At 36.7% G+C, this 27,949-nt stretch overlaps 1 protein-coding gene across 1 annotated transcript; it reads left to right on the plus strand.

Moving 5' to 3' along the window:
• The first annotated feature begins 20,547 nt into the window (after positions 1–20,547).
• Positions 20,548–27,664, plus strand: IFNE (interferon epsilon). Its single transcript, XM_045373323.3, has 3 exons — positions 20,548–23,476; positions 27,179–27,304; positions 27,438–27,664. The coding sequence occupies exon 1, from the start codon at positions 22,851–22,853 to the stop codon at positions 23,430–23,432; it is 582 nt and encodes a 193-aa protein (XP_045229258.2). The 5' UTR covers positions 20,548–22,850; the 3' UTR covers positions 23,433–23,476; positions 27,179–27,304; positions 27,438–27,664.
• The last annotated feature ends 285 nt before the right edge of the window (positions 27,665–27,949 follow it).

Below are 27,949 nucleotides of genomic sequence, written 5' to 3' on the forward strand. Positions count from 1 at the left end.
CTACTCCAATCTAAATGACTTCTTCTCTTACCTTGGTTAAAAGCTTTGCCACTCATTCACGTTGGGAACCTGAATGTTACCTTTCATTTTTTTCTCACCTATCCTCACACCTCCTCCCCCACCTAATCATGTGTCAAATCCTGCTGATTACATCTCTGCAGTGTCTCTCAGGTAGTCACTGCTTCCCATTACTGCTGCCATTGCCTTTGTTCATACCCAGCTCACAAGCAGCCAGCTTAAAATCTTCTGATTCATCTCCCAGCCTCTATTCCCTGCCCTTCTCCCAATCTGAACCTGTTTTCCATGTCTGCTAGAGTTATCCTCCTAAAACATACATTTGATGATCTTAGTCTCTTGCTGGTTTACTGAATAAAGTCATAATTCCTTAGCCTTATAATTAATGTGCCCCACAAGTTTGCACCAAACCATTTTTCCTCTTGCATCTCCTAGGTACCTGTGCCCTAACCAAAGCAGACTGTTCTAAAAATCTAACACACATTTACATCTTCATGCCATTTTGTGTATTTTGCCATGTTTCTCTTTTTACTGAAGAACTTCCCATCCCATAATGCCCAATAAAAATGACATTTCTTTTTGATGAAATCTTCCCTGATCCTCTTAAATAAAATTGCTTTTTCCTATATGTCCCAAAAACATTTTGTATGTGATTCAATCATATAAAGCATTTGTTTCTGTAAAACATCATTGCACACCTGCCGTGTTTGAAGGGCACAATTTTTTTTTTTTTTTTTTTTTGAGACGGAGTCTCACTCTGTGGCCCAGGCTGGAGTGCAGTGGCCGGATCTCAGCTCACTGCAAGCTCCGCCTCCCGGGTTTACGCCATTCTCCTGCCTCAGCCTCCCGAGTAGCTGGGACTACAGGCCCCCGCCACCTCGCCCGGCTAGTTTTTTGTATTTTTTAGTAAAGGCGGGGTTTCACCGTGTTAGCCAGGATGGTCTCGATCTCCTGACCTCGTGATCCGCCCGTCTCGGCCTCCCAAAGTGCTGGGATTACAGGCTTGAGCCACCGCGCCCAGCTGAAGGGCAGAATTTATTCTTCAGCTTATTTGTGGTTGTGAGAGAGAAAAAAGAGATCCTCCTCTAAGTACTGTTTGAAGATAGAGTGCGTGTCTTCTTTGTATATTTATATCTTCATAGTAACTAGTACAAAACCTTGCACATGTAACACATTTGATGAATATCTGTCATAGCAATTATCAATTGTTCTGTTTCATATACAAAGTACTTCCAAGGTGTCAGCTTTTAAGGTGTAAACACACACACACACACACACACACACACACACACACACACACACACACACACACACACACATAATGCTGCAGTTGCTTTCAATAAATGAGGACACATTTATCTGCTCAGGCTTTCCAGCAGTGCTTTATTATATAAGCTATTCTGGTTAGCTCTATTTTATGGATCAGATGCTTGCCCTGGCTACCTCGAGGTAAGAATTTATAAGGCCTGGGACCAGATGATGTCAGGACCCAAAGCAGCTTTAAGGGTATGCTGTTTTCCTCACCTGTCATTTTCTTTATGACTATTGATCATTGCTTCTCTGTTCCCCTCTTTTCACTTTATCTTTTCTTACTCATTTTTCTCTTACCATAGACTTGTCTTAGAGAGAATTGTATGGGTACCATTGCCTGTCTCTACATCATGACCTTTCAGCTTCACCTCCCACTGTTAATTGTAACAGAGTCTTTATCTATCCCAGTTCCAGCTCCCAAGAGAGAACCTCATGGGCCCAGTACTCCTTTCGGACCAGGCCTCATTATAGGTTTCTTGCATAGGCAGCCCTTTGGTCATATATACCACCTCTGGTCCAACCACCTCCAGCTTGCTACACAATGTGTCTGGCTCAGTCATAGGAGTTATGAACGGGGTATTTCCTCTTCATAAGGGATGTGAGCCTTTTCTGCCTACACTCACCAAATGCCATCACTGGATAGAAGTATTTATATATCTAAGTACCCTTTAAAAATTTAAATTATTTTCCTACTCTCATATCTTAACAGAACTTCCACAAACACTAAAATAGTTATATTGATTTAAAAAATTATGACCCCAATTATTGATTCTCTCTTTTTCATAATGTGCCTTGTCCTTCAAGTCACACACTTACAAGATTTATGATTGCTAATGTTTGAAAAAGTCTTACACTTGATTCTTTTTCTCTATTCTTCCTCACCTTTTCTAAATAGAGCCCATATAAATTCCCAACATTTGGTGTTTGCCCTCTCTTTTACCATCCCTTATTTTATTGCTTCCAGTAATTTTAGATGAACTCTGGAGAACATATGAGGCTGAGTCTCTTCACTTTGTGCTCGACTTTAGGTCAAGTTCTTTTGACACTTACACCACAAATGGATTTTATATTCAGTGATTTGCTGAGTGAAGAAGTTAGAGAAGCCATGAAAATAAAAAGGATTTTTCTAGATTAAAGTCATCCAGTCTAATAGTCTGTGACATTTCCAAGATTTTTCAACTTTGATTTCATTCCTAAGTTATGTAATACCAAATATCTTGGTAAATCATTTTATAGCTATAGCATGAATATCCTGTTTCTAATTTAATCTCATCTTTTGATTTTCTTCATGTGCTCCTGAAAACAACCTTTTATGGCTGTAGCCAGAATCAGTTTAGCATTCTTTTATCCTAGTCTTCTTTAATTTTTTAAACATTAATGGACTGTTTTTAAAAGTAATAATCAAGCAGCATGCTAATAATGCAAAGTCTTCCATGGCATTTCTCTTGCCTTTAGCTAATATTTGTAATTCTTTGTTAATATGTTTTGGTATGTGTGTTTTTTCTGCAGCTCTTAGGACTTGGCAAAATTACAACTGAATCTGAAAACTAGCAACTTCTTGTTCTTCTCAGGAAAGCCAAGAAAACGATGTAATGCAACATTAAAACCAATCTCTAAGGAATCAAATGTGGAATATCTAGGTTTCAGTGCTATCATTGGTAGGCACTCAGTAAATATTTGTTAAAATGACTGACAGAATTTTTATTAAGTGAATAGAATTTATGATCATTTCAAACCCTTACTATCTTGGTTTCAAAGGCAAAGCAAGTATGTAAAAATCAAGTTTCTTTTTGGAGAAACATAAGGCACAACTAATGAAAGCACTGACTTCCAGAAAAGTCTCGAAGTTAATTGTGTATCACTCACTAGAGTGTCATCCTTTGAAAAGACAGCCAACGACATCCACATTGCCTTGCATGCAATGCCCTACATTTCCACGGACCACATCCAGTGTCCTCATTTCTGTTTGAGGCCCAGGGGAAGCATGCCTGGTCTTTCTCTTTATTTCACAGCTTGAAATTACCCATCTGCCAATAGATCGATAGTATTAGTCTATTGTCTTCTAACTTCTTTAAGGGAAAGAACGTCTAAGAGTCATGGTGCTTTTACCAGAACACGATGAAGTATTGCTATGACAACCTTAATTGTATATTATAGGCAAATCAGATACCACCTTGAGAAGACAAGATAAATAATTGCCTGCACTAATGGCTTGAGACAAATTTATGAGAAAGAAAATGCTTATAATTTAGAGAGCTGTATACATTAACTTGTGTATGAATTGGAAAATGCCTGCTTTTATTTAATTTTAGCAGTAAATCACCTAGCTTCAACTTGCAAAATATTTGTTTCATTAAATCTGAGAACCAATGATCTTAGTGATTTAGCTCCTGATAATTAAACAAAATGATAAATTAGTCTATTGTAAAGTCTAATGTAAAATTGTTTAGACTTTCAGAAAATGTATCACTGCTTTTTTATTCTAAGGTGTTTGCGTCTGCATTTATATCTCAAAAAATTATAAAATGCTCTGTACCTGTTGCCTCTCTTTTAATGCCCTTGACTTCCTACCACGCTTCTCCTGTACCATGCACATATGTACATTTTCCTTTCACATCAGTGTGTGATTTTCTAGTTATAACCAGGTATGTTAATGAGAAATAGACATTAATTAGAAATGGAAAAGTTCAATTTTACTAATCTAAACTTAAACACTGTAGTGTTCAGTGTTATATTGAGGAAAATAATCACTGTTTTTTACTGTCTGGATGGTAATGTGAAAGCCAAAATAATGTGGAGTTATGATTCAAAATTACACCCTCTTAAAAGTCCATGTGATGCAACCTCAAAGTCTCGAAGTACCACAATACTTGGTATCTAGGCACTCAATCCCAAATAATAGCTGTCTGGCAACTATTTCATAGTGTCTGTTTTCTGCCTTCCATAATAGAATTTGTTGTTTTTTAAATGCTTTTTTCTGTTTGTTACATAAATATGTATGCTGATGGTTCAGAAAGAAAAAAAAAAACAATTCTGAGGGCCTCAGAAACTGAAGTAATTAAACCATTTTGAAAATTATCAGTGCACCTCCAGGAGTTGATTCATTTCGGGAGAACTTAATCTTGTCCTGACCTTCAGAATGGATGAGATGAGTAGGAAGAAGCTTAGTTTATATTCCCAAGGCAAATGAATGGTTTCATTATATGACCTGACTGTATCTACAGCACAGACTCAGTGACAAAGAGGACATTTGTTTCTGTGTGTTAAGATGGTTTTAAGAACCTTTATTCCTGCCCCAAACAGGAGAACTGTTGAACTGTTACCACACAGAATGCTTATCAAAGACACTGACATCTTTCCAGCCTGCTCCACCTGTGCCCCAATTGCTACCTGTTGTTGAGTGTGTGTTACCACTTCCAAGCCATCTTCTGTTGAATTTCAAGAGAAGCCACTCTGAGCAGCAGTCTCTCAGTTTCACGACTTTAGAATGACCTCTTTCATTTTGCGTTTATATGTGACCAAAGGTGGCTCAGATTGGGTTTCCCAGCTTCCTAGGTGAAGTTTGACACCAAGAGATGGGGTCAAGCTAGGGTGCCCTCAGGAAGTTAATCATGAAGATAAATTGGTCCAACATTTAAGTGTAATTAAGCCCAGAAAAAATTGAAATTGTATTTAAATACATCTGTTTAACACTCTTCCCTCTTTGTATCCCAGGCACACCAGTTTTAGTGTTTATAATGAGCTTTACAGATCTAATATTACACTTTTAATTAAGATTTTTTTTTAAGCAGCAATATCTTGCCTTAGTTTTAGTTGATTTATTTATAAAGTACCTTGTTTGAGACAGCAATTCTTATCTTAGCCCACAAGTATATTTTTACCTGGCATTCACATGAACTTGGGTTTCTGGCATAGCATTCTATAGGTCATTTGGACAGCCTCCCATCTGGTCTTTTGATACCATTTGCACCAATCTCAGTATTTCCTGTAACCATTTTAGACCATAGCCTTCACACATCCTTTCGGTCCTGGCTGTTGACTGTGCCAAGAAAAATGTGTAACCAGTTAGTTAGACTTTGTTGCTCAGCAAACTCATTAATCTCTGGACCAGGTCAGGCACCAGTCTTCATATCTGATTTTTGGTAGTTACACAAAGTAAGCAGTATTGATTTTAGACAACTCCATCATTTGGTAATTGCTTAGAGCCTTGAAAAATGTAAGCCAGATTAAGAAGGCAAAGGGCAAAGGTTCCAGTTCTTTAATATTATGTAGTCTTCTGGTTTATTTTTCTCTTTGCTCTACCAAGGAGTGAAGTCAACTGAGTTCTTTCTCAAAACTCAGATTAATGAATTCCAAATGTGACAAAAACCCTGTGAGGTTACAATGACTTCTTTGGTGTTTGTCTCTTTTAATCCCTCAAATATTTCTTCAGGAAAGGAAGAAGTGACAAGTCTAAACTGAAGAAGTTGACATCAGAGGGTCAGTGGCATGGAATCTTAGTTCAGTTCCCACAAAAGGAGGATTTCCTGGTACCAAGAGATAAAATAAATATGATTTGGGGAGCTGGGACAGGACTTCAAAGGGGCAGGGAATAAATAAATATTAAATTACTAATGTCTTTACTAGGCAATTTATACATGTTATCTTCTTTAATCCTTATAATTACTCTGCAAGGTAATTATCAGCATTCCTCTTTTGCAGAAATGGAGCCTTACTAAAGTTAACTCTCTCCCCAAGCACTGTACATTTGGTAGCCTGGAGTTCAGAGCCAGTATTATCTTAGTGTAAAACACTGACACTTCCAGTACGTTGTTTGTTTCAAGGGAAAAACAGAGCATTAATTCCAAGGTAAAGTTGACTTGCTGTATTTCATAAATTATATTGGCAGATCCTTTTCTATGATGATTTCCACCTAGAATGCCTGGTGCCTTTTTTAGGTAGGAAGAACAGTATTCATTAAGACTTTGCATGCTATTCAGAGAAAAATATGTTCACTGATATCATCTGACCCACCCAGGACCACCCCCCTACACACACACACCACAACACACTGTACTGTAACTTTTCCTGAGCCTGGGTCAGGCCTTCTAATCAGCAATATTTATTTAGTTTCTTGAATATACATTAGAATTTTAGGGTTTTTCTCTATCAGCTATTGAAAAAGTTTCATGTGCCTACATGCCAAGCAACATGGTAATACTTTTTTACCTGTAGTGTCAATTATTGCTTTGTATGAAGTAGGCCTTTCTATGTTGATTTAACAGATGAAGGAATAAACTCAAAGTTTCTGAAGATTCATGTAGGTTTACCTAGTTGACAAGTTATAGAGCTAGAATTTGAGCCTCTGTCTATTTTGATTCTAAAACTGTTCTTTTCCTTGTGTCATGGCCATTTGTCCCTCTACTCATGGTCCCTCTGGGTGACATGCGTGCTTTTGTTGTTAGTTGTGGCTTTTTACAGAGCACCATAAAATGGAATGCACCATAGAAAACAATAATACCTTAGAGTCACATGGAGCTGACTTTTAATTCTATTTACTATTGATTATCTTTGTTTGTTGTATTTGGCTATCTAATGACCTTTTCAGATATTATATTTTTATCTTGAACTTTTCTTTGTTTCAAGATTTCATTTATTTTTATACTTGATTTCTTGTATATCTTTGAATACATGGAGCCAATTTATGATAGCAGTTTAATATTTTTGCTAATTCTATCATCTCATTTATTTTCTATTAATTAATTTTTCTCCTGATTATAGGTTATATATTCTTATTTCCTATATCTGGTAGTTTTTTTAATTGAATGCCGGTTATTGTGATTGTATATTTTTATGTGATGGATTTTGTTGTATTCCTTTAAAGAGTGTTGGATTTTGTTTTGGTAGGCAGCTATGGTAATTGTGTATTAGTTTGATTCTTAAAATCTTATTTTTATGTTCTTTCAAGACAGATCTGGAGTAGTCTTTACTTTAGGGTTAATTTAGCCCCACATTTAAGTTTTAGCCATTTTAGGGTCTTTTGCCCTGTGGCTGGTGGGAACTTGAACAATTTTCAGTCTTGAATGTGCACTTAAGTTGTTTGACTTAAAGCTCCCCAGCAATTATTCTTTCTTTGGAGGCTGTACTTGCTGGGCCTCATGGGGCTTTACCCAGTGCATGTACACATTAGCATTTACCAAAGACTCAAGGAGACCCTTATGAAAAAATTCTAGAACTCTTTCTCTGGGTAGCTCACTTCTTTTGGGTACTCTGTCTTGCAAATTTTAGATGCTTTGGCTTCCTCAGTCTTTATCTCTGTCTCCTGAACTCAGAGAGGTTGCTTAGAAAGGGTCCTCCTTCCTGCAACACAGTCTAAAAATTGCCTCCAGGCAAAAAGCCTCATTTGTTTCCCATCTCTTAGGGATCGCAGTCCTGGATTGGCTATTCTTCAATGACCGAATATAGTTGTTTTCTATATTTTGTCTAGTTTTTAAATTGTTTATAGAGGGAGGGTAATTCTTGACCCTGTCAGTCCCTCATGACCAGAAGTAGAAATCCCAACTATGTTTGGAAATGTTAACTTTTCTAAATTATAGATTTCTTTTATTTTCATTTTTAAAATGATCTTATATCATAAGACCTGCCTCTCAAGAATATTATAAAGATTAGAAATAATATTTATGCTCTCAGTAATGCACAAACATTTGGATTTAATATGTCAGTAGCTCAGTTTCCTTATTTGTGCAATGGGGATAATAATAGTACTTCTTAAGGTAGTTTTGTGGATTAAATAAATTATTAATAATATTTGCGATTCCTTTAGACAAATGCCTAGCACATAGTAAGAGTATTAAGTGTCAATAAAATAATTTTGGACAGCCAAGAGTGTGTTGTCTACTCCCAGAAATAAAACAATCTCATGGTTAATCAACAGTGAACACAACTAGAGTTAGAGAACACGCAAACTATCTCTTAACTTCTCTTAATGAGATGCTTTTCAGTCCACAGAGATCCATCTCAGATGGTTGTCCAGGGTTTCATATCTCTCATCTCCTCCCCTCCATTTTCCCTCTGTCTTAACCTCTCCTCCACTTTCTGCTCATGTGTTTAGTTCACTCTTGGACACGTGATGAAACATTCTCAGAATCATGATGATCATACTTGCCTACATCTTTTTTAGAGTGTTCATGTACCTTTTAACATTTATCTTTAAAAAGCTTAGGTTGTTAAATTTTTTCACAATGGAGCATCCATAGGATAAATTTTTCTCTTGATAGCTAGGCCACTTCTTGTAACTTTGATGTGTTGTTATGCTAACAGTCTCTGTTTCTTTACTATATTTTACCAGAGAATCCTGCTGAGGATTAAGAGGGAAAGAAAAGAATTAGATGATGAGGACCAAATACATAAAGCTCTTCAAGAAGTGTCTTATATATAATATAAACTCAGTAAGTAATGGCTGTTATTTTGATATCACCATTTGAGTGGTCACACAAGTGACACTGTACATCTAACACTTGTGTATTAAATATTACATTGTGTGTAAAGTGTTAAGACTAAAGACTAATATTAAGACTTAAACATGAGCAGAGGGTTTGGGGAGGACTACGTTGCCCCTGAATGTGATCATTTATGTACAATTCAAACTTACGTGTTGTAGATTGTGGGGTCTAATACTTCTACAGCTCTCTTACCAATATCCTAGAATCCTTTGTTTTATTGTCATTCAGTTGACTCTCACCTGCCAAAGTCTCAACCATGGATGGAGTGTGAACCTCCTCTGCTTATTTAAATCAAGGCAAATTGGTGCCTCTATCAATTTAGTTCACCAGTCTATGTAAGCTGATACTCAATATTGCTCTCCGATCTTTGTCAACTCTCACTCACATTCTTGCTATCACAACCATAAATTTTGCCCCCTCCCTTCAAGTTTAGAACACTTCTTTCTCCTCTATTGAATAAGTTCATTTATTCATTCAATATTTATTGAATATTTATTGGGTGCCTACTGTATTTTGGGCTGGAATGTAGTGTGCTACACTGTGTGGTTGCACTGTAAGCAAAATACAGAAATGGATAGGACCCTCTGAAGGGAGAGAGAGAAATTAATCAAATGGTCACAAATCTTATAGACTATAATGATAGCTATGAATGGAGCTATAAGTGCATGTATAAGAGCATGTCAGCTGGGTGAAGAGGAGTTGAATTGGGAGACAAGACAGGTTTCAAAGCAAAGAAAATAGAACATACCAGGGAACATGTTAATCTCATAGATGGTCCATCATGTGCTCTAGTCTTCCACTTCACCAATAAAATAAATAGAAACCACCAGAATGAAACACTCAGCTTCCTCTTCCAAACCTGCACTCAAACCTGTGTTGATCCTATTCTTTTCTTCTTCCTGTTATAGACCAAGCCCAAGATGAGGCTCTGGTTCCATTTCTTCCACTCTCTACTGGTTTCTTCTAATCAATAGAGAGTATTTCTCACTTTTAAAAACAAAACAAAAAACAAAACTTTCCAAGACTGAACTTCCCACTCCTATCTTCACTTATTTTTTCTCTTTGATGTAGTGATCAACTTTTTGTGGGCATAGCCTATATTGTTTTGTTGTTTATTTCCATTTCCTCTTATAAGAATTGAAATCTGACTTCCACCCTTAATACTCCATTGAAAATTCTGTTTGCCAAAGTCACTGATAATGTCCATGTAATTAACTTCAACTTATGTTTTCAAGTACTTACTTTTCTTGCCCACTTAGTGGTGTGTGACACTGTTAGACAATCCTTTGTTCTTGAAAACTGGTTTTCCTTCTACTGATCTAGACACTGTCAATTTTTTTTTTTTTTTAAGATGAAGTCTTGCTCTTGTCCCCCAGGTTGGAGTGTGATGGCGCAATCTCGGCTCACTGCAACTTCTGACTCCTGGGTTCAAGCGATTCTCTTGCCTCAGCCTCCCGAGTAGCTGTGATTACAGGTGCCCACCACCATGCCTGACTAATTTTTGTATTTTTAGTAGAGACAGGGTTTCCCCATGTTGGCCAGGCGGGTCTCGAACTCCTGATGTCAGGTGATCACCCACCTCAGCCTCCTAAAGTGCTGGGATTACAGGTGTGAGCTACTGTGCCTGGCCTAGACACTGTTTATTTCACTTTTTGGTCTCCTCTTCTACTCCTGTTTCTTGGGGACTGATCTTGAGCTATCTGTTTGTCTCATTCTGTATACAGAAGGTCAATAACTTTAGAAAAAAAGAGATGCTCCTAATTGATTTTACTCTAGTATACATCTGCATTATAGTATGCTATAACACGGGGTCCTCAATCCCCAGGCCACAGTCCAGTACTGCTCCACAGACTGTTAGCAACCAGGGCTGCACAGCAGTAGGTGAGCGGCAGGTGAGTGAGCAAAGCTTCATCTGTATTTATAGCAACTCCCTATTGCGCACATTACCTCTTGAGCTCTGCCTCCTGTCAGATCAGTGGCAGCATTAGATTCTCATAGGAGTGTGAACCCTATTGTGAACTAGGCATAGGAGGGATCTAGGTTGCATGCTCCTTGTGAGAATCTAGTGCCTGATGATCTGTTACTGTCTCCCATCACCTCCAGATAGGAAATATAGTTTCCCTCCAGATGAGAAACCATAGTTAGTTGCAGGAAAACAAGTTCAGGCCTCCCACTGGTTCTACATTATGGTGAGTTGTATAATTATTTTTAGTATACATTACAATATAGTAGTAATAGAAATAAAGTACACAATAAATGTGATGTGCTTGAATCATCCCGAAACCATTCCTCAACCCTGGTCCATGGAAAAAATTATCTTCCACAAAACAGGTTCCTGGTGCCAAAAAGGTTGGGGACTGCTTGCTATATCATTTGCTTATACTTTACTATTTCTCCCCCTTTACCCTACCTAATCCAATTAAACTCCATTCCAGGGATCTTTATCTCTGTTTAACTTAACAGAGCCTGGAGCAATGCTAGGACCACAATAAGCAATCAATAAACATTTTTGAATGAATTAATAACATGAGGACCAATACATGTCATCTAAGTGCCTCTAGAGTATGCACACACTTGGTTCTTCTTTCTTTGGATTAATTGACATTTGTTGAAAAAGCAGTTAACAGAAAATGGGCTTCATCTTATTTCCAGCTGTGACTGATTAATAGGGGCTGCCCTCAGAGCATTTTGAAAGTACTTACCTAGAGCTTGATGGAACAGAGTGCCATTATCTATTAATAATATTTTAACATAAATGATACTACTTTAATAATAGTGTTACATTTTAATAATAACAGAAATAATAATAACATTTATTGTGCATGGATCACATGCCATGCACTATACTAAACATATTAGTGGATTATCTCAATTAGATTTCACAACAACTCCAAGAGACACCATTATTATACTTGTCTTAACATTGATGAAACTGAGACACAGAGAAGTTAATAGCTTGCCAAAAACCACACAGCAAGCAAGTAGTAGAGTTGAGGTTTAAACCTATTCTGTCGCCCATTAAAAACCCATGTGCTGAGTATCATGGTACACAATTTTCATGAGAAGTGGTGGTCTTTTTCTTTCTACTGTGCTTTTGCCATTCTTGGCCTAAATTATGAAGAGGGAAGGGGAGAACAGTATAGTTGATGATAGTGTACAAAAAGAAGGCAATTCTGCTGTTAGACCTCAGTCATCACATCTCAAATGTGGATTATTTAGTTAAAAAATACACACACACTTTTTATCCTTTGAAATAATCACAAAAGTTGAAACTATAGGAGAGAGAATCTTGTTTTTGAAATAATTTAAGTTGCCAAGCTGATGCACAAATACTGTCGAATACTTTAATGTGTGTTTCCTACCAACAGAGATATTTTCCCTGCATAATTACAACAAAATTCAGAAATTAACATTGTTAACGTTAGCACCATATAATACTCAGTCTTCATATTTAGATTTGTAGTCCAGTTGTCCCAATAATATATATATATATATATATATATTTTTTTTTTTTTTTTTTTTTTTTTTTTTTTTTTGAGATGGAGTCTTGTTCTGTCACCCAGGCTGGAGTGCAGTGGCGTAATCTCAGTTTATGGGTAATCTCCGCCTCCCAGGTTCAAGCAATTCTCCTGCCTCAGCCTCCCAAGTAGCTGGGATTACAGGCACCCACCACACGCCTGGCTAATTTTTGTATTTTTGGTAGAGATGGGGTTACACCATGTTGGCCAGACTGGTCTCAAACTGCTGACCTCAGATGATACACCCACCTCAGCCTCCAAAAGTGTTGGGATTACAGGTGTGAGCCACTGTGCTTGGCCCCTATAATATTCTTTTTTTTTTTTTTTTTTTTTTTTTTTTTTGAGGTGATAGATTGCCTAATTCTCTTTTTTTTTTTTTTTTTTAAATTTATTTATTATTATTATACTTTAAGTTGTAGGGTACATGTGCATAACGTGCAGGTTTGTTACATATGTATACTTGTGCCATGTTGCTGTGCTGCACCCATCAACTCGTCATTTACATCAGGTATAACTCCCAATGCAATCCCTCCCCCCTCCCCCCTCCCCATGATAGGCCCCGGTGTGTGATGTTCCCCTTCCTGAGTCCGAGTGATCTCATTGTTCAGTTCCCACCTATGAGTGAGAACATGCGGTGTTTGGTTTTCTGTTCTTGTGATAGTTTGCTAAGAATGATGGATTCCAGCTGCATCCAAGTCCCTACAAAGGACTCAAACTCATCCTTTTTTATGGCTGCATAGTATTCCATGGTGTATATGTGCCACATTTTCTTAATCCAATCTGTCACTGATGGACATTTGGGTTGATTCCAAGTCTTTGCTATTGTGAATAGTGCTGCAATAAACATATGTGTGCATGTGTCTTTATAGCAGCATAATTTATAATCCTTTGGGTATATACCCAGTAATGGGATGGCTGGGTCATATGGTACATCTAGTTCTAGATCCTTGAGGAATCGCCATACTGTTTTCCATACTGGTTGAACTAGTTTACAATCCCACCAACAGTGTAAAAGTGTTCCTATTTCTCCACATCCTCTCCAGCACCTGTTGTTTCCTGACTTTTTAATGATTGCCATTCTAACTGGTGTGAGATGGTATCTCATTGTGGTTTTGATTTGCATTTCTCTGATGGCCAGTGATGATGAGCATTTTTTCATGTGTCTGTTGGCTGTATGAATGTCTTCTTTTGAGAAATGTCTGTTCATGTCCTTTGCCCACTTTTTAATGGGGTTGTTTGTTTTTTTCTTGTAAATTTGTTTGAGTTCTTTGTAGGTTCTGGATATTAGCCCTTTGTCAGATGAGTAGATTGCAAAAATTTTCTCCCATTCTGTAGGTTGCCTGTTCACTCTGATGGTAGTTTCTTTTGCTGTGCAGAAGCTCTTTAGTTTAATGAGATCCCATTTGTCAATTTTGGCTTTTGCTGCCGTTGCTTTTGGTGTTTTAGACATGAAATCTTTGCCTATGCCTATGTCCTGAATGGTACTACCTAGGTTTTCCTCTAGGATTTTTATGGTATTAGGTCTAACATTTAAGTCTCTAATCCATCTTGAATTAATTTTCGTATAAGGAGTAAGGAAAGGATCCAGTTTCAGCTTTCTACTTATGGCTAGCCAATTTTCCCAGCACCATTTATTAAATAGGGAATCCTTTCCCCATTTCTTGTTTCTCTCAGGTTTGTCAAAGATCAGATGGCTGTAGATGTGTGGTATTATTTCTGAGGACTCTGTTCTGTTCCATTGGTCTATATCTCTGTTTTGGTACCAGTACCATGCTGTTTTGGTTACTGTAGCCTTGTAGTATAGTTTGAAGTCAGGTAGCGTGATGCCTCCAGCTTTGTTCTTTTGACTTAGGATTGTCTTGGAGATGCGGGCTCTTTTTTGGTTCCATATGAACTTTAAAGCAGTTTTTTCCAATTCTGTGAAGAAACTCATTGGTAGCTTGATGGGGATGGCATTGAATCTATAAATTACCTTGGGCAGTATGGCCATTTTCACAATATTGATTCTTCCTATCCATGAGCATGGTATGTTCTTCCATTTGTTTGTGTCCTCTTTGATTTCACTGAGCAGTGGTTTGTAGTTCTCCTTGAAGAGGTCCTTTACATCCCTTGTCAGTTGGATTCCTAGGTATTTGATTCTCTTTGAAGCAATTGTGAATGGAAGTTCATTCCTGATTTGGCTCTCTGTTTGTCTGTTACTGGTGTATAAGAATGCTTGTGACACTCTAACATCGCAATTAAAAGAACTAGAGAAGCAAGAGCAAACACATTCGAAAGCTAGCAGAAGGCAAGAAATAACTAAGATCAGAGCAGAACTGAAGGAGATAGAAACACAAAAAACCCTCCAAAAAATCAATGAATCCAGGAGTTGGTTTTTTGAAAAGATCAACAAAATTGACAGACCACTAGCCAGACTAATAAAGAAGAAAAGAGAGAAGAATCAAATCGACGCAATTAAAAATGATCAAGGGGATATCACCACCGACCTCACAGAAATACAAACTACCATCAGAGAATACTATAAACACCTCTACGCAAATAAACTGGAAAATCTAGAAGAAATGGATAATTTCCTGGACACTTACACTCTTCCAAGACTAAACCAGGAAGAAGTTGAATCCCTGAATAGACCAATAGCAGGCTCTGAAATTGAGGCAACAATTAATAGCCTACCAACCAAAAAAAGTCCAGGACCAGATGGATTCACAGCTGAATTCTACCAGAGGTACAAAGAGGAGTTGGTACCATTCCTTCTGAAACTATTCCAATCAATAGAAAAAGAGGGAATCCTCCCTAACTCATTTTATGAGGCCAACATCATCCTGATACCAAAGCCTCGCAGAGACACAACAAAAAAAGAGAATTTTAGACCAATATCCCTGATGAACATCGATGCAAAAATCCTCAATAAAATACTGGCAAACCGGATTCAGCAACACATCAAAAAGCTTATCCACCATGATCAAGTGGGCTTCATCCCTGGGATGCAAGGCTGGTTCAACATTCGCAAATCAATAAACATAATCCAGCATATAAACAGAACCAAAGACAAGAACCACATGATTATCTCAATAGATGCAGAAAAGGCTTTTGACAAAATTCAACAGCCCTTCATGCTAAAAACGCTCAATAAATTCGGTATTGATGGAACGTACCTCAAAATAATAAGAGCTATTTATGACAAACCCACAGCCAATATCATACTGAATGGGCAAAAACTGGAAAAATTCCCTTTGAAAACTGGCACAAGACAGGGATGCCCTCTCTCACCACTCCTATTCAACATAGTGTTGGAAGTTCTGGCTAGGGCAATCAGGCAAGAGAAAGAAATCAAGGGTATTCAGTTAGGAAAAGAAGAAGTCAAATTGTCCCTGTTTGCAGATGACATGATTGTATATTTAGAAAACCCCATTGTCTCAGCCCAAAATCTCCTTAAGCAGATAAGCAACTTCAGCAAAGTCCCTATAATATTCTTAATAGCAAATGGATCCCATTCAGAATCATGCTTATGCATTCAGTTGCTATATTCTTTAGTCTCTTCTAGTCTGGAGCAGTTGCTGGGTCTTTCTTGACTTTCATGACCTTGAACAATTAAAAGGCAATTGTTTTATAGAATGTTTCTCCTCACTCCACTCAGGTTATGACTCCCACAGCAGCCCCGCTCCACGCATGTTCTAATTACTCTCAGGCTGTGACACCCACGTCAGGTTCTCTCTCCACATAAACAGTCACCTTCGCCTGTCTGAGCTCCAGCAGTGTGGCTTCCTGCCCTTTCCAGCAAAATGCTTACATTGTTCTGCCCATCTATTGGCTTTAGGACTGAACTTTTCAAAAAGGGAAAGGGAAGCAGAGATTAGATATCAATTTAAGATGAATTTCAGCTCCAGAATTCTATGATAGATAAATTAATATGGTCAAATATTTGAAAGTTTGTGCTCAGAAAATGGAGTACAGCTGTGTCGATATCATTGGAAAAAATAACCATGTCTGAAATAATAACTGAGGCCAGAGCAAAGGGAGGCACTGAGTAGCTTGGGATTTTGCTAGATGTGGCACCCTGTGTGTGGCACACTGGGGAGTCTGGCCAGAGCACATGATCCCAGAGTGGGCAGAGAAGTCAGAATATGTTTACAGACTCCCCCACCCCCAGAAAGGGAGAGGAGGTGGTGGAAGGCCAGAAAGCAAGGAATGTCCATTCATTAGTGTGGTCAAGGCAAAAAAGGGAAATATAACAATACCAACCAGCAAGTATCTTAATATGGGTTAGCCAGATTAGTGATCTAACGTGTTATGGGAACAATACACCTGGTCTGAGTAATGTATTGCTGAACATACATTATTACTTAGACCACTAGATACCATTGATTTGTGTTATCTTACCAACAGCGAAGTTTGTCCCAGGTTCTAAGTAATTGATATTATGCTGCCATCCTTTGGTTGAATTTAAAATGCCTTCTTTACTAACTGGAACTATTTTTGTGTATTTTAAACAGAGGGTATCACAATTTTAATTACATTTTTTAGATTGACAGTAATGATAAATAATGTATGGAGACAAGTGAATAAATAAAACTTGATACTTATGTAATAAGTTTAAAAGTCATTGAAAAGCCCATTCTAGCTAAAGATGAACTACCAGTCATTTGTTTAATTTATTTCAGAGGCTTCGTCATACTCACTGGTACTTAAGATTTAGCCCTTTTTTCATCATCATGGCACTTTTTCATTGTTTTTCTACAAGCAATGTAAGCATACAGTGAATTTCCTTAATACCATCCTTAGATTTGGACAAGAGTGACCTGTGCTCTACTCTAGGTCTTGCCCTTTTGAGACCCCTGAATATCAGACATGATTCAATCTGTACAACATATGTGTATGCACACATAGAAGTGCACATACACACACATGCATAGACACACACATTTTTAAAAAACATCTAGTACCCACATCACTTAGGATCCGGTGCTCAGTGCTCACATATGGCCCAATAACTCTAAATATACATACTCATTAGTAATTCCGTTCGGTTCCCAGGGGAACATTTCTCCACATCTCTTGCTTTCAGTTCCCTACGAAAAAGTGACTGTGCCTGATGCCATGAAGGAGACATTGCCTTGGAATGTAGGGGATTTGAGCTACAGAGGAAAGAGAAAAGACACATTAATTGCCTAGTAAACCCTTCCTCAAGGATAGCATGAATGCAATAGATTCTTACAAAATGAAATACCATGTCTCAATAGTACCCAGTGTCCATTCTCTTGCTTGTCTTTATGTAACAATTAGTGATTCAGGAGGGACTCATAAATTATGATGGGTATTGGCAATAGTTGCACATGGAGGCGGGAAAATATTTCTCAATATCAATTTATTTTACTCTTAAATCTGAATTTATGTTGGTCTAGACATATGCTGGAAGTGTGATACTTTTTTTTAACATTGGCATCCATGTGAACCTTGAAAGATAGAATTGCATGTAATTTTACTTTTATAAACATTTTTAATGTTTAATAAGTTTTTAATTAAAAAATTATGTGCTTTATTAAATACTGTCAGTTTAAATTTGATATTCATTAATTATACTATGCATGTTGTTTTTTAATTTTGATAGATATTGTATAAAATTTCATTTTTTTGAAAATATAAAATATGTAATATTTTTAACATTTACTTTAAGATTATATTTTTTGTGAAAATATTTTCAAAATTTCTAGACTTTGAATACAATTATATTTTGTTTTTAATATTTTATATCAGGGTTCAGCAAACCTTTCTGTAAAGGACCAGATAGTAAATATTTTAGGTTTTGTAGACCATGTGGTTCCTATCACAACTATTCAGCCTTGCTATTGTAGCATGAAAGTGCCATATACACTGTATAAACAAATGAGCATCATTGTGTTCTAATAAAACTTTATTTACAAAAGCAGGTGGTAGGCCAGATTGGGTCCATAGGCTATAGTTTGCCAACTCCCACTTTAGATTATTTATGATGAGAGAACCTCCACTTCTAGTAATGAGGGACACCAAAATTTATCATCTCACTTTAAACAACTAGAATACTGAGTAAAATATATGAAAAACAGTTTTTAGACATTGGATAACAGGTAGCATAAGATAATGATCCTTGAGAGAAAGGAAAGAAATACAATCAACCCTACCATTGCTCCAGCTTAACGCTGGGTAGAAAATTGATAGGCTGCAGCACAAAGAGGAGGAAACTCCAACAGACCAGTATTCTCACGGAGTTGATATGTCATAGTTTGGAGTTCAGGGAGACAGCAAAATATTGGAGAAGATACTGCTGCACAGAGGGAAATTGGGGGAGAATGAATGAGAGCTACAGAGATCTGTAAAAATGTCTTCAGGAGTCTTTAGCTAATGTGTGGTTTGTGCACGTATGTAAAAGAGTTACCCAAGATGAGGAAAAAAACACCCAGAAAGGAGCAGGCAGCAAAGGCTGTCCCCAGTGCTAACACAGGGCTAGGAATATTTCATGTTTCCAGCAGCCAGAGGGCAAACATCTCCAAATTCAGAGAGCATTAAGTAGAGTCCTCAAAAGACTGTATTCTTGGTTACAAAGACATTGCCCTAGATTATAAAGTATGCTTCACTCATGCTAACAAAGAAAGTATCAGAGGAATCAAATTCCAAGTAACTCAACTATACCCTAAAACAAAGTTCAACTATATGTAAAGGACTTAACAAATTCAGCTCCCATTAAAGTAAAATTTACAATGCTCAGAATCCACTCAAAAGTGACCAAACATGCAAAAGACATAGGAAAATAGGACCCATGAAGAGTAGAAATATAACTGACAACAGCAGACCCAGAAATGACACAAATGATAGAATTATCAGAAAAGGAGATAAAACGCCTACTATAAATATACCCCATATGCTCAAGAATGTAGAGGAAAAGATGAATGTGATGAGGAAAGAAATGTAGATATGAAAAAGAAACAAATTTGACTTCTACAAATGAAAGTATAATATCTGAAGTGATAAATATACTGGATGGGATTAACTATAGATAAGATACTTCTAAAGGAAATACTAATAAGCTTGAAGGCAGACACAGAAACTATTTAAAATAAGACAGAGGAAAAGACTAAAAAGTAAATGAGCAAAGCTTCAGGGAACTGTGTGATAATATTAAACAGTCAAACACATCTAGAGATGTAGTCCCGGAAGAGATTAGGAGGGAGGGAATGAAAAAAGAAAAATGTTAAAAGAAATAAAGTCTTAAACTTTTTCAAATTTGATGAAAATGATAAAATCATGGATTCACAAAGCTCAAAAAAATCCTTGTAAAAGAGACAAGAATAAAATCACACCAAAGCACATTATTATCAAATTGCCAGAAAATAGTGATAGTAAATCTTAAAAGCTGCCAAAGAAAAAGAAGAAACATTATGCACACAGGAATAAAATTAAGAATGACCACAGTTTTCTCTTCAGAAATTATGCAAACCAGAATAGAGTAGAGCAACATGTTTACAGTAAAGAAAAAATCAACTTAGAATTCTATACACAGCAAATATATATTTCAAAAAGAAGACACGATACTTTTTGAGACAGACAAAAGCCAAGAGAGTTTATTTCCAGGGGATGTGTGATATAAGAAGTATTAATGAAAGTAGTGTAAAGAATGAGAGAGAGGAAATAGAAGTATACTGTTATAATATCCCTACACTGTACTTTCAGTGGGTTGTAATATTATTTGAAGGTAAACTGTAATATATTAAATAAAGATGTATATTTTTAATCCTAGAGAAACTTGTGTGAAAACAAAAAGGAAAACAAAGTGGTATTACCAACAAGCCAATAATGGAGATAAAATGGGCAGTAGAAAACAACAAAAAATTCAATCCAGAAGAAGGAAGGAAAAGCTTAAAAGTGAAAAAAGAACATATGGACAGTTAGAAAACAAATAATAAAGTGGTAGGTATAAACCGAGCCATACTGACAATTACATTAAGTTTAATGACCTAAACACTCTAATAAAGCAAAGATTGTCAGACAGAATAAAATACAAGGTCCAACTATATGCTCTGTAAAAGAAACTCACTTTAAATATAACATGAATAAGTTAAAAAATTAAAAGATGCAAAAAAGATATGCTAACACTAATTGAAAAAACATAAATGGTTACCAGAGAAAGTTGATTTAGGAGTAAGGAATAATGCAAAGGATACAGAGGGACATTTTAAAATCAAGGGGTCAATACATCAAGAGGACATAGTAATCCTAAATATGGTGCACCTAATACTAAAGTTCTAAAAGAAATAAGGGAAAAACTGATAGAACTTAAATGGGAGATAGGCAAATCTAAAACTATACTAGGGATTTCGATTCTCTCTTGATAGTTGATAGAACAAATAGACTGTCAGAAAGGATATAGAAAATTTCAAACACTTTCAACCAGCTTAACCTAATTGACATTTATAAAACAGTCCAACCAACAAAAGTAGAACATTATTATTTCAAGTTCACAAGGAACTGTCATCAAGATAAACCATATTCTGAGCCATAAAATAAATCTCAATAAGTTTAAACTACATTCTTTGACCACAACGATTCAAATACGAAATCAGTAACAGAAAGGCATCTGGAAAATCCCTGATCATTTGTAAATTAAACAACATTTAGATCATTTTTGTCAATTGAATGAAAATGATGAGAAAGCCTTAATTATAGATCAGAGCTTGTTATTAGACAGAGCCACGCCTGATATCCTTAATTTATTTTTATATTGTTTTCCTGAAGCTCAGCATAAAATATTTAAAGATTTTTCGAGACTAGTCAAAATTCTACTGTCCAGATAAAGCATAATGTTATGAAACAAGTGTTATTCCTTTTGTATATTATATATTATCATGGGTCTTTTCTCTCTGTCTCTGTCTCTCTCTCCCCTCTCTCTCAGATAGAGAGGGAAAAGACCCCTCTGTGGAGCATGCTGACTCAGTTTACTTCAACTTATTAATACTAGAGTAAGTGACCAGACATACAGCTGAGCTGGTATATAACGAGACCATACATGTTTACAGAGTGCCTGTTTTCGACATTTAGGGATTCACCCAGCTGCCTGCAGAAAAATGATTAAAGATAAGCTTCGACATCTTGTATTACTTTGTGTAGAACATATTAATTTATTCCAAGTCAACACATATTTACAAAGCAACTACTATAGTTGTATAGACAGTAAAGAAATCAGTTATCAGTGTTTATTTCACACTCTGAAGAGACCTTTAATCATGTAAATTCATAGTCAAATATAAGACAGAACAGGAAAGGTGTCTTAAATAAGGTAGGTACAAAGTGTTGCGGGGATCCAGAAGATTATGGCTCCTTGGGGGAGATCTGGGCCTTAAAGGACAAGTAGTCTTTAGTCCTTGCACAGAGAGGTTCTTGAGGTAAAGGAAGCAACAGGTGATGTTTCAGAGAACGCATCATCAATAAACACACACACACACACACACAAACGCTAGCTGTATTAAGGGAATACTAAATCACTTTTTCTGGAGTTCAGATTCCCTCACACTATACTTAGAGCAACAGTGGGATAAGACTGGAAAGGTAGATTGGGGGCTTATTCAAGAGGAACTTAGAATATGGGTATTTGTAATTCAGAGGACATTGTTAATGTAGAGATGTTCACATTAGTTTACCAGAGTTATCACTATTCTAGGGAATATACACTAACCAAATGCCCCCAGTCTCTCTTCACATATAATTTTATCATCTATAATGGATACATATCATTTAATTATATGGATGTACCAACATATATGTAATCATTTGCCTGTTGTTGAACCTATAGGTTGTTTCTAATATTCTGCCATTGCAATAATATTATAACAACATTCTTTGCTATTTTTTTCACATTGCTTCTATAGGCTAGAATCTTAGATATTAAACTGATAGGATAAGATATAAAATAATTTAAGATTGCTGATGTATGTTTTAAAGTTAATTTGCTCAAGCATTTGTGAAAATTTACAGTTCTAGTTGAGGTTTTAAATTTAGTCGTTTGTAGGTATTTTAAGTTTTGCCTCTGAATTCCTTATAAGTGCTGCTAAGCCTTTGATAAGTTTTACTCCATGAAAGACTATTACTGAAAAAAACTTAATCTCAATAAAAGAACTTTAATAAGCTTGACTAAATATTTAGAAAGCACATTGTGTTCAGTGAAACTTTGTATATAATGAATAGAATAATAAAAGATTATATTGGCTGACTAGTCTGTAATTGCCTCGAGGAAAGCATACAATGAATAAGTTATTTTGGTTACTTCCTCAAAATAGCCAACACAATAGGGAAATGGAGAAAATGTACTCTGAGCACCATGAAAAGGGAACCTGAAGATCTAATGTGTAAACTTGCAGAAATGACATTAGAAAACAAAACCAACAAAAGAGAACACTCTCCAAAATAATCTGAGATGCACAAAAGGCAAACATTCATTCACTAGAGTTGGAATTTCCCTAAGTCTATGCTGAGATAAGTAGCATATTTGACCTTCACCATGATTATCAAGCACTTCTTTGAAATTATGTTGGTGCTGCTGGCCTCTACCACTGTCTTCTCTCTAGATTTGAAACTGATTCTCTTCCAGCAAAAAAGAGTGAATCAAGAAAGTTTAAAACTCTTGAATAAGTTGCAAACCTCATCAATTCACCTGTGTCTACCACACAGGAAAAACTTTCTGCTTCCTCAGAAGTCTTTGAGTCCTCAGCAGTACCAAAAAGGACATACTCTGGCCATTCTCCATGAGATGCTTCAGCAGATCTTCAGCCTCTTCAGGGCAAATATTTCTCTGGATGGTTGGGAGGAAAATCACATGGAGAAATTCCTAATTCAACTTCATCAACAGCTAGAATACCTAGAAGCACTCATGGGACTGGAAGCAGAGAAGCTAAGTGGTACTTTGGGTAGTGATAACCTTAGATTACAAGTTAAAATGTACTTCCGAAGGATCCATGATTACCTGGAAAACCAGGACTACAGCAGCTGTGCCTGGGCCATTGTCCAAGTAGAAATCAACCGATGTCTTTTCTTTGTGTTCAGTCTCACAGAAAAGCTGAGCAAACAAGGAACAGACCCTTGAACGACATGAAACAAGAGCTTACTACAGAGTTGTAGAAGCCCAAGGTAGGTGGAGGAACTAGAGGACTTCTCCAAACATGATTATTTCTGTTCTTCATAGAATAGTAATACAATTTATAGTACAATCACACTGTTTTGATTTTGTATATATATATTTATCTGTGTTTTAAGATTGTGCATATTGACCACAATTGTTTTTATTTTGTAATGTGGCTTTATATATTCTATCCATTTTAAATTGTTTATAAGTCAAAATAAATTCATTAATATGGTTGATTCTTCAAATGTGTGTATTTTCATGCAAGCTGGCTGGGTAGATACAATGAAATATGCCACTAATGTAAAAATACTTTCCTTAACATAGAACTCCATTGCAATGATTGGCTTATTTGCCAGAAATTGCTAGAGACAATGGGAAATACTGGGAATAATTTGCAGTATAAGATTTGAAAATACTATTACACAGTGAATATTTACATTACAGGAGACACAATAGAAATATGGTGAAAGGACATGAGCAGTTTGCAGAGAAAAAAAAGACATTAAAAGAGGTTCAATCTCACTCATGATAATAAAAATACAAATTAAATAGCATGCATGCCATTTATAGTACAATCACTATGGAGGCAATTTGGTGATATCTATCAAAATTATAGATGCATGTAAACTTTCATCTATAAATTCTAGGCCTGGAAATGTGTCCTATAAAAATACTTGCCTATGGCCGGGTGTGGTGGCTCATGCCTGTAATCCCAACACTTTGGGAGGCCAAGGAGGGTGGATCACAAGGTCAGGAGTTCGAGATCAGCCTGGCCAATATGGTGAAACCCCGTCTCTACCAAAAATACAAAAATTAGCCAGGCATGGTGGTGGGCACCTGTAATCCCAGCTACCTGGGAGGTGCAGGTTGCAGTGAGCTGCGATCATGCCACTGCACTCCAGCCTGGGTGACAGAGTGAGACTCTATCTCAAAAAAAAAAAAAAAAAGAAAAAGAAAAAAAAGAAAAAAACCCAAAACTTGCCCATGTGTGATATAACTTACAAACAACATTATTCTCTGCAGTACTATTAGTAATACCAAAAGACAAGAAACCATCTCGATTTTCCTAATTAGAGACAGTTGAGGCATATTCATATAAAGGAACACTATTCAGCTGGAGAAACAAATGAGAGGATATTTCTTTTTGAAAAAGTTGAAAATAGGTGAGATACAGAGCAGTGTAAATAGAATGCTACATTTGGGGTGAAAATGTTAAATAAAATTTATGTTTGTCCTTACTGTATGTAAATAAAGAATAAGAAATAAATTACAATGATTACCTGTATTTAGGGGAAGAAGGAAGACTGAAGAAGAAGATTAGGGTGGGAGAGATTTTACAGCTCCTTTAAAAATTTTTATATTAAATCGTGTGAATATTACAAATTAAGATAATAATTTAAAATGTATGTAACAAGTCACAGTTATCAGAAATATGCATGAGGGAGTCTGGCTGGTGAAGGTCAAAAGGAACAGGACTGAGTTAGCCTGCCCCTGGTTGGGATGTCTGCCTGGAGGAGGGCTGGAGAGAAGCACACCCGTGCCAAGGGGGAGAGTTCCTGCTCCTGGGAGACGCCAGTGATGGAGGGATTCCAGCTCTTCTAGCCAGGAACTCCCAGAAGTCACCACGGAACAATGTGGGGGCAGAGAAACTAAAGTTCATTGAGGCTTGGTGGCTATCCCACTTTTGTCCACTGTAAGCAGCAGAGCCATGGCCCAAAACTCTGATGCTAGTTCTACTACCATATATCATGTTCTACATCAGATTCATTGCATAATTGGAGGTAAAAGTCAGTGGTAAATGTAAAAACTCAGTGAAGAACAAAGCATACTCCAGTTTAATTAGTGCAAGTGAGTAATGGCTGGTCCTGAAAGTGAGACAGTCACCTGCAATAGTGAAGAGGGGTAAGGAAGCAGAGGCTGGCAATCAGAAGCAAGTCTTTGCTGACTTCACATTGCGGCCAGGGATTGATCTGTTTACCTTCAAGTTCACACAAAGGTAGTGAAGTGGAGGAAGGAGAAATACCATACTGGACTGCAAATACAAGTTACTTTTCTTCTCAGGGTCTGTAAAATTTTTTTGTTGTTCTTGAAACCAGGAAGTTTGTAGAACCAAATCCTTCATTTAACACATTATCCAATTTTCAAATTGACCTCACAAAATGCTTTCTGTTATTATTATTTTTTCTCAAGTGAGAACAAGACTGTAAAGGTGAAGTAAAATGCTCAAAGTAATGTAGCAAGCCACAGAGCTTGCAGATACCAGAGCAAAGATCTTACCCCAAGTCAGCCTGACTCAAAAGCCTGCACTGTGTTCTTGACAACTCAAACCTGAATAACATTGTGCAACGTCACTGCAAAATAATAATAACAGTAATAATAATTTTCTCCTAGCTTTCTTTATTCAAGTTCACAATGGTCTCTGCAGTCTTGAATTAAAGAAAAAGTATTTCCCTTTCTCTTGACATTGCTTTCTTAAGAACTGAGAACAGAATGAAGGAACTGTCAAATGGAGACATTTAGCAAATAATACTCATATTTAGACGTTTAAACTAATACTTTATATCCTAATGTTTTCCCAAACATGTAGGTTTATGAAGTTGATATCCTGTTTGTATAATCACCTCAATGCCTAGCACAAAATAAAAAATTGTTACTTTTAAATATGTCTGCCCTTTTAAAACTCCAAAACCAGAGTTCTAAACTTGGGAATACTGGGAAGGAGAAACGTATTAAAAGATTTGACTCCTGGCTTAGTAGCACATGGAAAGGCTTGGAGTATGGGTAGGTTCATTAATACTTGCAGGCTGAGTTATATTTTTGTTACATCTATATGTATTGAGCTAAGCAAATCATTAAATCCAAAAGCAGGTTACAAAATAATAACAGCATCATCATATTTTCTACAAATAAAATATTCATGAAAAGTATATGAAAAGAAATGCATGAAAATGTTCATAGTACTTCACTTACACTTTTTGGATTAAATATTTCTCCCATGAATAAGGATTCCTTTTAGAATCAGGAAAAAATAAAATTATTATATTTTTGAAATTTAAAAAAAGAACATGCTGGGTACAGTGGCTCATGCCTATAATCCCAGCACCTTGGGAGGCCAAGGCAGGCAGATTGCTTGAACCCAGGAGTGTGAGACCGGCCTAAGCAACATGGTGAGATACCATCTCTATTTTAAAAAATAAAAAGAACTCTTGTAAAGGGCACCTGCTATAAGTTAAGCCCCACTCTAACATGAATCAGAATCACCTGGAGGATTTGTTAAATCCCTGATTGCATGGTCCCATCCCACTGTTTCTGATTCAACAGGTCTGTGGTGTGGCCTGAGTAATTACATTTCTAACAGTTTTCACATGATGCTGTTGCTGCTGGTCCTATGATTACACGTGGTAAGCCATACCCCTACTTCTTGATGGCCTTGGTAGGTTTTTAAGAGATGAAGGCATAGTTTTTTTTTAAGGCTACTGATCTCATATTTCTTATGATCTGGAAAAAGTGAGCACCCTATATAGGAGTTAGTTGATGAAGATTTGTTTTTTTCTATCACTGCCTTTTCACAGCAGCAAATCAGACATTTTCCTTCTTAAAGATGCTATATGTAGCAACTGTTATATCCTAGGTGCACTCAATGACAATAACTGCCTTTTAAGGAAAATGGACTAAAAGAAGTTTTGTTTTGTTTTGTTTTCTGTAAGGATTTCTGGTCCTCATACCATGTGGTTGAGTGAAATCAAAACTTCAACCATAGCAATGCTGATTGGACAAAGAATGTGTTGTGGACACAAAATCAAACCTCTGGAGGGCAGAGGATTCATTCCAAGGTGAAAAATGGCAAACTTATCCAGTAATCTCCTCTTTAGAGAAGTATAAATGTTTGGTAAATAGATTTGGGGGCCATTCATGGAATTGCCTTTGGCTAAAGTCATTTAACCCAAGTTTTCTACTCCTCCCTAGGGTCTGCTTGTATTCAACAACTGGTCTATGTGGGAGTGTGAAGGCCCCTTACTCCACCTGCGAAGAGTCATCCCAGCTTCAGACCACATTCCCCAGCCTCCTGTTATTGGCTAAGGCCATTTTGTGACCACACTGCAGCTTAGCTTTCCCTCTTGCCTAACCGTCCTGACTTTTCTTCTCACAAATGTTGATTCCATAGCTTTCTCCAATAAACAAACTCGTTGCATGAGAATCATCATCTCAGAATTTGTTGTCTGACCTTCAATTTAGGGCCACAGAAAACCTAAGCTCATAAGTTGTTTCTTTTGCTAGCTACGCATTCTTTCCCTTATATGTGTTAATAGCATTCCTGTTATTCATGATTCACTTAAAATTTTTCCCTTCATGGAAAGCCTTTATAGTCTGAACCTATTTGCTCCTTGCCCACAACACAAATCTTACCATGTCACCCACCTCATTGTACTGTAATGGATTACTTCTCCTTCCAACTAGACTATTATCTACTTTATAGT

Source organism: Macaca fascicularis, chromosome 15 (genome assembly GCF_037993035.2).
Source record: "Macaca fascicularis isolate 582-1 chromosome 15, T2T-MFA8v1.1".
NCBI lineage: Eukaryota > Metazoa > Chordata > Mammalia > Primates > Cercopithecidae > Macaca > Macaca fascicularis.

Bases quoted from the DNA above. Each gene is read 5' to 3' on its own strand.
- IFNE (XM_045373323.3), top strand. From the start codon at position 22,851: ATGATTATCAAGCACTTCTTTGAAATTATGTTGGTGCTGCTGGCCTCT.